The sequence below is a fragment of the Salvia miltiorrhiza genome, chromosome 8 (assembly GCF_028751815.1).
Source record: "Salvia miltiorrhiza cultivar Shanhuang (shh) chromosome 8, IMPLAD_Smil_shh, whole genome shotgun sequence".
Taxonomy (NCBI): Eukaryota; Viridiplantae; Streptophyta; class Magnoliopsida; order Lamiales; family Lamiaceae; genus Salvia; species Salvia miltiorrhiza.
In genome coordinates this window covers 57,846,924-57,859,252 of record NC_080394.1, presented here as the reverse complement: position 1 = coordinate 57,859,252, position 12,329 = coordinate 57,846,924, and the positions used below count along the sequence as shown (strand labels likewise).

The 12,329-nt window shown below is 41.5% G+C and overlaps 1 protein-coding gene across 1 annotated transcript; it reads right to left on the bottom strand.

Annotated features, from left to right (window-relative positions):
• Positions 1 to 8,738: 8,738 nt before the first annotated feature.
• LOC130999530 (probable polyamine transporter At3g13620) lies at positions 8,739 to 10,665 on the bottom strand. Its single transcript, XM_057925081.1, has one exon. It carries the CDS (start codon positions 10,412 to 10,414, stop codon positions 8,918 to 8,920), a length of 1,497 nt encoding a protein of 498 aa, XP_057781064.1. The 5' UTR covers positions 10,415 to 10,665; the 3' UTR covers positions 8,739 to 8,917.
• Between the last annotated feature and the right edge of the window lie 1,664 nt (positions 10,666 to 12,329).

Sequence of the window (12,329 nt, the reverse complement as noted above, 5' to 3'; positions counted from 1 at the left end):
ACCGATGGATCGACCAAAATGGACCGATAGAAAAGGAGGGTTAGAGCTGAAAATTTTTAGCCCGATAAAAATTTAGCCCGAATGGTCCGAACCGAAAATAGCCTGAGCCCAATATGGTTGGCCCGAAAACCGAGTGGGTTGGCCCGATTAACCGAACGCTTTCTTAATAATTGATTTTTAAACTTTAATACTTTACTTTTTAATTCGATAATAACATTTTGATGCTTGTAAAATATGTTTTGATTTTTTTCTACGGTTAATAACAAACATCTATGATATAAAAGTCAAAGAAAAATAGCCATTTATGTTAAATATGTACATTTTTTTATGGAAAACGAAGTTAAAGTTAGATTTTATATAAAATTACATTAAAATAACACTAATTTTTGTATCTAAACCAAGGCGAAATGTATTTGAAAGAGTTTAGTGCCCCAAATTACCAACAAAGTAAAACTGTGTAAAGAAAAGAGTAATGTTGAATGCAATGTTATCAACAGAATGTTACTAACATTACTATCAACATGCAGCGGAAATTAATAACACACAGGAATACTTTTTTTCACGGATTATAAATAACCCGTGAGTGCCTCAAGGCAAAAATCACTATGTTGAATCAACAAAACAAAGTACAGATTTGGATCTTCTTGGAGATCTATCTTTACAGAATGACTGCCTAAGATAAACCAACCTATCTACTTTCGGTACTACAATGTTGATACAACACAGAATCCAAAACAGCCGAATAACTAAAGTTAATCGGACAAAGCAAACAACCTGCTACGCTCCAATGGCCTTGCACTTCAACTCTTGCCCTCGACGTCCCGTCGATACAAAGATAGACTTTACAGATTGTCTGCCTAAGTCTACTCCGTCAAAGCAATTCTTGAAGAACCGGTGACACGTTTGCAGCAAGAAAATGACGAGATGGTTGTGAGTGAATGTTAAGTCTCTGATTTTGCACTTCCAAAACGTAAGGATGAATGAGGCTTCTTGCTGCTTTTATAGACCTTCATGTCGTGGTTAGTTTCCTCCACTTTCCACTTCCAGAAGCTTCCTATAACCGCCGCAATCCACCTCCGAAAACTGCCAGTCGACCAGTCTGGAATGTTGGTTGAGAGATCATGGGTCCTGAAAAATAGGAACTAACAGCCCACTACTTTGGACCATGATAAACCACATTTCCACTTTGATGAGGAGTGATATGTGCATAGTAGGGAAATGGTGTAAACCAGAGAAGTCATCCTCGCCAGAGGAGGCGTATCTGCCAGAGAGGTCATCCTCGCCAGAGAAGTCGTGCTTACCAAGCTTACCAAAGAAGTCATCCTCGCCAGAGGAGGCGTATCTGCCAGAGAAGTCATCCTCGCCAGAGGAGGCGTATCTGCCAGAGAAGTCATCCTCGCCAGAGGAGGCGTATCTGCCAGAGAGGTCATCCTCGCCAGAGGAGTCGTGCTTACCAGAGGAGTCACCTCAGCCAGAGACGTCAACATCACCAGAGAAGACGCCCTCGCCAGAGAAGACATTTTCACCAGAGGAGTCACTAAAAGCGCGGGGAGGTCTCCCGCGTAACACCGAAATTACTATCTTACCCTTCAATGTATTAAAGGGGCTTAAGCCCAATTATCTTAGGGAATGGGCTTGAGGCCCTAAGGATTATTTACATGCTTATAAATAGAGACTTAGCAATAGGTTAGAGGGGATCATCTCATTTTTTTTACTCTTTCATCTCTTGTAAAATGTAATTCTCTTGAAGTATAGTGAAAAAACCCCAAAACACCCCGTGGACGTAGGTCTTCTCGACCGAACCACGTAAATCCGTCTCGTTTACTGTTTTCTAGATTAGGTGTTGGTCTCGTAAACACCAACTGGCGCCGTCTGTCTCAAGGGGCTCTCATATTTTACTAATATTCTCGTTCAAGAGTTCTTACAGCACATGATAAACAGCTTTGGGAAAAAACTTGAACAAGTATGGTAATCACCATAACACGAAAAGCTAATCCACTTGTAAGTGGTAACTCAGCAAGTCAAGGGGAAAAGCAGAGGAATCACGCTGCAAATCAGAGGGAAGCGCTCGTAAGCCGCGAAAGTTGGTTGTGCCATCCGGGCCTTCCATGCTCCGCGCAGAGGGAGGGAAGCTATTTAATCGTAAGCCGCGAAAGTTGGTTGTGCCATCCGGGCCCTCCATGCTCCGCGCAGAGGGTTACTATTTAACCGTAAGCCACGAAAGTTGGTTGCACCCCCCGGGTCTTCCATGCTCCGTGCAGGGGGTTCTTTTAATCGTAAGCCGCGAAAGTTGGTCGTGCCATCCGGGCCTTCCATGCTCCGCGCAGAGGTTGCACATAATCATAAGCCGCGAAAGTTGGTTACACCCCCCGGGTCCTCCATGCTCCGCGCAGAGGTTGCATTTAACCGTAAGCCATGGAAGGTGGTGTGCACCCCCCGGGTCTGCCAAGCTCCGTGCAGGGTGATCACTTAACCATAAGCCACGAAAGTTGGTCGCACCCCCCGGGTCTTCCATGCTCCGTGCAGGGTGATCCTTTAACCGTAAGCCACGAAAGTTGGTCGCACCCCCCGGGTCTTCCATGCTCCGTGCAGGGGGTTACTATTCAATCGTAAGCCGCGAAAGTTGGTTGCGCCACCCGGGCCCTCCATGCTCCGCGCAGAGGTTGCACTTAATCATAAGCCGCGAAAGTTGGTTACACCCCCCGGGTCCTCCATGCTCCGCGCAGAGGTTGCATTTAACCGTAAGCCATGGAAGGTGGTGTGCACCCCCCGGGTCTGCCAAGCTCCGTGCAGGGTGATCACTTAACCATAAGCCACGAAAGTTGGTCGCACCCCCCGGGTCTTCCATGCTCCGTGCAGGGTGATCCTTTAACCGTAAGCCACGAAAGTTGGTTGCACCCCCCGGGTCTTCCATGCTCCGTGCAGGGTGTTACTATTCAATCGTAAGCCGCGAAAGTTGGTTGTGCCACCCGGGCCCTCCATGCTCCGCGCAGAGGTTGCACATAATCATAAGCCGCGAAAGTTGGTTACACCCCCCGGGTCCTCCATGCTCCGCGCAGAGGTTGCACTTAACCGTAAGTCATGGAAGGTGGTTGCACCCCCCGGGTCTGCCAAGCTCCGTGCAGGGGGTTACTTTTTAATCGTAGGCCGCGAAAGTTGGTTGCACCCCCCGGGTCCTCCATGCTCCGCGCAGAGAGTTACTATTTAATCGTAAGCCGCGAAATTTGGTTGCACCCCCCGGGTCTTCCATGCTCCGCGCAGAGTGCTCAAGCTTGGATGGGAAGCAGCAAAGGAGGGAAGCAGCAAAGGAATGCATACAAAGGAGGGAAGCAGCTGAGGAATGCTCTGCCGTGATTTCACTGCTCTACTGTGATTTCGCCGCTCTGCCGTGATTTCACTGCTCTACCATGATTTCACTGCTTTGCCGTGATTTCACTGCCCTACTGTGATTTCACTGCTCTGCAGTGATCCCAATGCTCAGCCACCGTCCGTGATCTCAATGCTCAGCCACCGTCCGTGATCCCAATGCTCAGCCACCGTCCGTGATCCCAATGCTCAGCCACCGTTCGGGATCTCAATCCTTTGTCGGGATTTCAATGCTCTTCCGGGATTTCAATCCTCTGTCGGGATTTCAATGCTCTATCGGGATCTCAATCCTCTGTCGGGATTTCAATGCTCTTCCGGGATCTCAATCCTCTGTCGGGATTTCAATGCTCTACCGGGATTTCAATCCTCTGTCGGGATTTCAATGCTCCGCCATGACTTTAATGTTCTGCTCTGAAAGGGCATGTCTATGCTCTGACCGGGCTGCTCTGAAAGGGTATTTCTCTGCTCTGACTGGGCTGGTGTATTTCTCTGCTCTGACCGGGTTATTCTGATGGGAATTTCTCTTATCTGATATGTATTTCTCTGTTCTGACGGGCAGTTCTCTGAGCTGATAAACATTTCTCTGCTCTGATCGTGCTGGGTATTTCTCTGTTCTACTCTACGGGCTACACTATTTTGCGTCTCTGCTCTATGGGCTGTTTTGATCTATTCTAATCGCTGCTCAGCGAGGAATAAGCCGCCTCTTGGGCGTGCCACTGTTATCTATTGGTCTTCTCACGCGCTGGATTTCTTACGCGCTCAACAACAGGGTATATTGTTCAGACTCGATAAATATTTATGACGGGTTTTCTCACATGATCAGAATATCATATTTCTCACTTCAACAGGGGTTTTCCTATGTTATTCGGGTATTCTTGCAGCGGTTTTCTGATTCATCCAACACAAAGCATTTATATTGCTTATCTATGCAAATTATTCAATATGGGGTATTCTCAGCGCTGGTCTTCTTATGTGCCCAAAGAAATGGAAATTATTTATCTTTGTCAAACATTCAATAAACAAGAAGGAAATCTAATTTGGAACTACAATTCCAAAGTCAAGGGGAAAATGCTTATCTTTGCTTTCTTATAATATTAAAACTCTTATGTCTTCATGATTTGCAGGGATTAAGGAAAACAGCGCAGTGCTGGCTTTAACGATACTTCGCTGGTTGAACACGAAGAATACCCGGTTCAACCAGACTAGGGGGGGAGTGGTTGATGAGGAGTGATATGTGCATAGTAGGGAAATGGTGTAAACCAGAGAAGTCATCCTCGCCAGAGGAGGCGTATCTGCCAGAGAGGTCATCCTCGCCAGAGAAGTCGTGCTTACCAAAGAAGTCATCCTCGCCAGAGGAGGCGTATCTGCCAGAGAAGTCATCCTCGCCAGAGGAGGCGTATCTGCCAGAGAAGTCATCCTCGCCAGAGGAGGCGTATCTGCCAGAGAGGTCATCCTCGCCAGAGGAGTCGTGCTTACCAGAGGAGTCACCTCAGCCAGAGACGTCAACATCACCAGAGAAGACGCCCTCGCCAGAGAAGACATTTTCACCAGAGGAGTCACTAAAAGCGCGGGGAGGTCTCCCGCGTAACACCGAAATTACTATCTTACCCTTCAATGTATTAAAGGGGCTTAAGCCCAATTATCTTAGGGAATGGGCTTGAGGCCCTAAGGATTATTTACATGCTTATAAATAGAGACTTAGCAATAGGTTAGAGGGGATCATCTCATTTTTTTTACTCTTTCATCTCTTGTAAAATGTAATTCTCTTGAAGTATAGTGAAAAAACCCCAAAACACCCCGTGGACGTAGGTCTTCTCGACCGAACCACGTAAATCCGTCTCGTTTACTGTTTTCTAGATTAGGTGTTGGTCTCGTAAACACCACACTTATTAAAAACGTGGTCAACAAGCATAAAACCTTTATTCCACAACCAAAGAATAAGAAAACGTGAAAGGAAGGTAAAGATTAAATATATACAATTACCAATGGAGAGTCAAAGTATGGTGTCAAGGCAGACTCCGGAATGTTGGTTGAAAACCCAGAAATGTTGACACCATGAATGTTATCAACATTCCACCCAACATTGAAAACATGAATGTTATCAATATTGGTCCCAACATTTTCGGAGTCAACATTGACTCTAACAGTATTGATTTAAAAGCATGCCATATTTTTATTATAAGAATATGATTATTTATAAAAAAATTAAACATATAAAAAAAATCGTAAACTTGCGAGCCCAAATGGGCTAGCCAGAAACCGAGTGGGTTAGGGTTAGGGTTAAAAAAATTTAGCCCGAAAAATAAAAAAAAATTACTAGCCCTAATCGGAAATAACCCAAACTGAAAATAACTTGAAATAGAATGAACTGACCTGAAATTGAGTGGGCTGGCCCAATTGATCCCTAGTATATATGTTGATTTTGTTCCTTTATCAAGATCCGAAATCTTGTCTATTTCTTTAGCTTATCATCTCAACTTCACATAGAGATGAATGAACAAGTTGAGATTCGTCCGAGATATGGGGCACTACAATAGAGCATGTGACATTAAAATTAAAATAAATTGGCTTTCACGACCCATTCTTCCAATTTTATAATAAAAAAATCTCAACAACAAAATCATTAAATCACACACACACACGTATATATAGATAATCCATATATAATATATTAATATGTATACATTATGAAAACCAATCACAATTATTTGCCCAAAATTCCGACCATACCATTTATAGTAATCTCTTGAATTATTAATAATTATAATAACAGGGGAAAGTTCTATGGAAACACAAAGTTAGATGGAGAAAGGAGACGCAATCCGGTTCGTTAGATCAATCTTGATCAAAGGCTGAGATTAAAAGTTAATATAATTAAAATTGGTAAGATTCATATATCCCTAAAATTACTCATTTCCACTTTCTCTCTCCCTCATCTCTCTCTCACGATCTGTCCGTCCCCTCTCTCCTCTCTTTTTCTCTCCCTCTCCCTTTCCCTGTCACCGTGAACCCGCGCCGCCTAGGGTTCGAATCCCTCAGCGCGGCGCCGCCTTTTCCACTATCTCTTATTCTCCCTCTCTGCCGCCCCCTGTCACCGTGAACGCCCTAACCCACGCCGCCTAGGGTTCAAATCCCTCAGCGCAGCGCCGCCTCTTCCAACGCCTTCCATCATCTTCGACCAAGTTCAGCCACCGGAATCTTCGACCGCCGCCTCCCTCCGTCATCTCTCTGTTCTCCACACCACGACCGCCGCCTCTCTCTGTCCTCTCTCTGTTCTCCACACCACCACCGCCGCCTTCGACCGACCTCAAGTTCAGCCACCGCCGCCCAAGTTCAGAGCCACCGCCGCCCAAGTAACGAACCACATTGCGTCTTCTTTCTTCATCTAACTTTGTGTTTCCATAGAATCTAACCCTATAATGACATACATAAAATGTAACCAAATTTATTGAATTATTCCAAATTATCCTTTCACATTTTAATAAATATTTGTCATATTAGTTCGAGTAAAAACAAAGTTAAATAAGAATTTCACGTTGAAGATCGAATCAAAATTCATAAAAATGACAAATAATTTAAAATATGGTTACTAATGTTTTATGTCCGAACTTTTAATTTTTTCCATAAAATGTCCAACTATACAAAATCCAATGACGGAAAGATGATAAAAAATTCCGATCTTTCAACGTTTTCCAATAACGGTAGTTTCTAATATGGTTTTCCACCAATATCGTTTTCCAATAACGGTAGTTCCTAATATGGTTTTCCACCAATAACGGTTCCAAAATATTTCATTCGATGAGATAAGTCATTTTTTCGTCATTGAATTTTGTATAGCGGGATATTTTGTGAAAAAAACTAAAAGTTCAGAATTTAAAAAAAAAATTCAAAATATTTTATAAAAAATATTGAAAATTCAGGACATATAACGATTAAGACTTTAAAATATAAAGTATCAAATCTAACATCAACGTCTTGACTAGGGATGTCAATGCAGCCCGAAACCCGTGGGCCGACCCGAATAACCCGACAAAATTAGAGGGTTAGGGTTGAAAAATCACAACCCGAAAAAACCTCCAGCCCGATTAGCCCGCACCCGACTAACCCGGAACCCGATAGGGCTAGCCCGAAAACCCGATGGGCTGGCCCGGTGGACTAACGGAATTGTGACTGATGCATCCAGTTACAACTTCTGCTATATTTAGATCTATGGTATTTGCTTAAATATATATATGTAGCCTCATTAAAAAAAGTGAAATTAATTAGTTAGAATATATATGTGTGTGTGTGTGTGCAATCTCATTAAAAAAAATGAAATTAATTACGGTTTTTTTGTAGAAATTGATTATTAGTATCTCATTAGTTAGAAATTAATTATTAGTATCTCATTTTAAAGTGATACCAATTTTTTTTTTTCTGTCAATGAGACGTGGATGGCAAATCCACTAATTATTCAATAATAATCCAGATTGATTCTAGTGCATTGATGCATGTTAAATTTTACTATCTCATTTGAATATAATTTCTTTTTATGCAATCTTGAATATCTTATATTTTTGCATTTCATGCTTTGCTATATAATTTATATCTTTAATATCTATGTATATTTTATACATTATACATTAGATCATTAGGAATAACCTAAATACACAAACTTTGCCAAAAATTCATATTTGACGCGAAGTTAGGATTTTACATTTTAATACACCAACTTTTGTTGTTGTCCAAATTTGACACGATTTAATTCTTAAAAATTCAAAAAACAACCCATTTTTGTAAATAATTATACAAAGACCCACTTATGTTATAATTTGGGACATTTAAACCAAAACAAGATATTTCCTTACGATGTTTTCTTTTAAACCATTTTAGGCGCGGATCAAAGATTAAAAGAAAACATCATAAGGAAATATCTTGTTTTGGTTTAAATGTCTCAAATAATAACATAAGTGGGTCTTTGTATAATTATTTACAAAAGGGGTTATTTTTTGAATTTTTAAGAATTAAGTCGTGTCAAATTTGGACAACAACAAAAGTTTGTGTATTAAAACGTAAAATCCTAACTTCACGTCAAATATGTATTTTTGGCAAAATTTGTGTATTTTCACGCAATTATCCCAATAATAAAATACAAATGATAATTTTATTTTTACGCCTTTAACCTGAAACCCGAAAGTTTAGGGTTAGGGTTGAAGATTTACAACCCGAAAAAATCTCCAACCCGATTAGCCCGCACCCGACTAACCCGGAACTCGATAGGGCTAGCCCGAAAACTCGGTGGGCTGGCCCGATTGACATCCCTAGTCTTGACCATCTAAGATTCATGCCCATGACAAAAGGAACCATCCAACTACTTAATTATAATAGTATGCTTAAAAAAAACAAAATACTAGTCATTAATATTCACTCTCGACAATGACTACAACAAATCCGCCAAAATATAAACCCATAATTCGTCATTTAAAATTGATGATACCAAACGCGTAAGCTTTTCTTAAATTTTAAACATCACATGATTATAGTATATTCATTAAACAATCGAGCGCCGCCGTCATTCCTCCTCCTCCGCCGCCGCCGCCCTCTTGAACTTGAACCACCCCCTCGACTGGCAAACCCTCATCAGGAAAAACCAGCCCACCCCCGCCGCCGTCATGGCGGCGCTCACGATAAACACCGTCTTCTTCGCTATCACCATAATGTAGACCAGAAACCCCGACGGCACGACGCACATCACCACCAGCAGCGGCCGCGGCAGCGGCACCTTATACGGCCGCTTCAGCTGCGGCAGCTTCACCCTCAGATACAGAAACGCCGCGAACTCCAGCAGCATCCCCAAGCTGTAGAGGAAATTCGCCGACGACACGATGTCCGTGTAGCTCATGAACGACACGCCGAGGGCTATCGCCGTCGACGCCACGATCCCCACCCACGGCGTGCCGAACCACTTCGATCTCGCGCCGAAGAATTGGGGCAAAAACGCTAAATCCGCCATACCTAGAACTTGATACGCGCTGCTGCTGAGCTGAGCTTCGAACAATCCGATCGCGGATAAAACCGCGCCGATCTCGATCCAGAGCTTCAGCCACTGGCCGGAGATGATCCTCGCCGCGTCGGCCATGAATCCGGTCTCCCACCGGCTCTGATCGACCTCCACCGCGCCGGTGACGGCGACGAGGGGGATGATGTAACCTAAGCAGGTGAAAATCACCGCGCAGAATAGGGCTAGTGGAAAGGTTTTCCGCGGATTCTCGACCTCCCCCGCCATGGTGCTCACATTATCCCAAAAATTGAGGTTCCAAAACAGAGTATTGAAGAACAAATTCCAATCCTTCTTCACTCCGCTCTGCCCTAAGCTGATCCAGCGGCGGGGGTGAATCTGCGGGATCGCGATCGCCGACATCAGCAGAAACGGAGCGAGGGAGATCACCCCCAGCGCCACGGCGACGTAGCCGACGATTGCGAGGCCGGTGTAGTTGAGAAACGAGAGGAACGCGGTGGAGATTAGAATCGCGAGGGTTCTAGGTTTTCCGGATTCGAAAATGGGGAAAATCCGCTTGAGATAATCGATGCAGAGCGCGGGGAAGGCGGCGATGTTGATGACGCCGCTGAGGAATTTCCAGGTGCCCATGAGGGAGCCGAAGAAGGGGCCGAAGGCGCGGTCGGCCCAGATGACGAAGCCGCCGTTGCCGGGGAAGGCGGTGGAGAGCTCCGCCGTGATGAGGGCCTCCGGTATGCTCCAGATGAAGGGGAAGATGAGGAAGCCGAGGATGGCGAAGAGTGGGCCGGCGGCTTGCACGGCGGGCTCCTCGCCGTAGGGGCCGCCGGCGACTTCGAAGTAGATGAGGAAGATGAGGGGGAGGAGGGTCAGCTTCTTCGACTTGGAGGGCTTCGCAGCGGTGGTGGTGGGGATGTCGTCGGTGGCGGTTGGCGGCTGCGCCGCTGCTGGTTGATTGGTCATTGAATTGAAGAGATACGAATCTTGAGATTCTTTTTGTGGGAAAATTTTGACCATATTTGATATGGTAATGGTATGGATATATATACACATAAATTTAATTTAACTTTTTCTTTTGAAATTTTTTCAAAATGAAGTGTTTGTCAACGTTCGACATCTTCTATTCCTAATTTTATTTGACTTATACACTCATTTATTTCTACTTAGGCACACTTAATAATTCACACTTCTAATCTATTAATATCCATATTCAATTATTAAATTATACTCTTTCCGTTCACGATATCGTTATCACTTTTTAAACAATAGGATTTTTTAAAAAAATGGTGGAACGGTGGATATTAGTTGATAGTGGTGAATATTATTGTAGAGGTGATCTTGGGTACACCCGGGTGTACCGTACAACCGGGTTATACTTTCACTAAAATTTTGACCCATACCCTGATTTGAATCCATATCCTGACCCAACCCATATAAATAATACTATTATGGATACGGGTCAACCCGATTGTACGGTACACCCAGGTGTACCCAAGATTTTGTGATTATTGTATATGGAGTTTAAATTTCATTGTTGTGAATGAAGTTTGTGGACTCTACTGTTATAAATGAAAGAAATGATGATAGTGTAAACAATACTGTAGATGGAGTGAGTATGAGTTATCAATTTATAATCTCTTGTGATTATGGTCTTTATATTTTTATCGGTGTTTTTTACATATAAATTCTTAGTTACGCTTTCTATCTAACGGATATTAGTTTAGTGTGCATCAAAAATATTTTCACGACATTAAAATAATGTAGTGTATTTTGATTTTCTTTATAAAATTATCAAATAATTGAAGAGTTTAGTAAATATGTTGAGATGAATGATATGGTTCTTCTTGAGCATGAATTTCATTGTTATTTACATGGATAATTTCTTAAATTACTTTCATATATATGTGAAGTTGGCAAATCACAAAAGAAAAGTGATATGTTGAAGCACTTATGCCCAAATTTATCGATGGTGATTTTTGCGAGACTATTAACAAAGTTATATTGTTACATTTATTAATTATTTCTATTTATGACTTTTGTTATGATTTGTAAATGACAAAAGTGAAAAGGGCCTCATGTCGGAAAGGAGATTTCTTGTACATGCCACAATTAATATAAATATTTATTGAAGTTTGCACATTTAACTCGTTCTATCATAAATTAATTTTTTGTGTAACAGAAAACACATACTCCATCATTGGGGTAAATAAATAATTAATTTCCTTTTCATGCATGTTTTAATGAAATACGTAATTGGCCATCTTCCATCATTGGAAAGACAGATCGTGATAGTTTTGAAGGATAGAGTTTTATTTGATTTTATATTACACACAAAAATAAAAATATATTCCAATAATATTAACTTCTTTTTTCATTACTCCTATTTTCTGGTTTCTATTCCACAAAAATTCCATTTACAATATTCAAATTAAAAGAAATAGAATGTACAACATAAAATGATATTCTTTTTTATTTTATTAAGGGATGTTCTGTATCGACAATATAAATATTCGAACACTGGATTTAATCATTGATTGAAAATATAGAAATACAGAGGGATGAGTTGTAACAAAAATTTAAATTATTATGAGAAATGATATTCAAATTTTGTAAATGTATAATAATATAATTCTTCTTACATTTTACAATAATTGTATTTGCATTCTTATACTTTCCCATTTTAAAATATAGGTGCTGTGAAATGCAATAAGAATTATATTATTGTGCATTTACAAAATTTGATTCTCATTTTCACAATAATTTTGATTTTTATATTTATCCAACTCAATTGAATAAATTACAAGAGTAGACGTAATCAAAAGCAAGATCGATTTAAATGAGGCAATAAAGACGAGTAATTTATTTTGTCAAGTGATTACACTAGTAAATAAAGACGAGTAATTTATTTTAAAGCAAGGAAAGTTGGTGTATTTAAACAGTAATAACCGTAAAATAATTCCTTAAAAAC

Excerpts from the sequence above, each read along its gene's own strand:
- LOC130999530 (XM_057925081.1), bottom strand. The coding sequence starts at position 10,414 with ATGTGTATATATATCCATACCATTACCATATCAAATATGGTCAAAATT.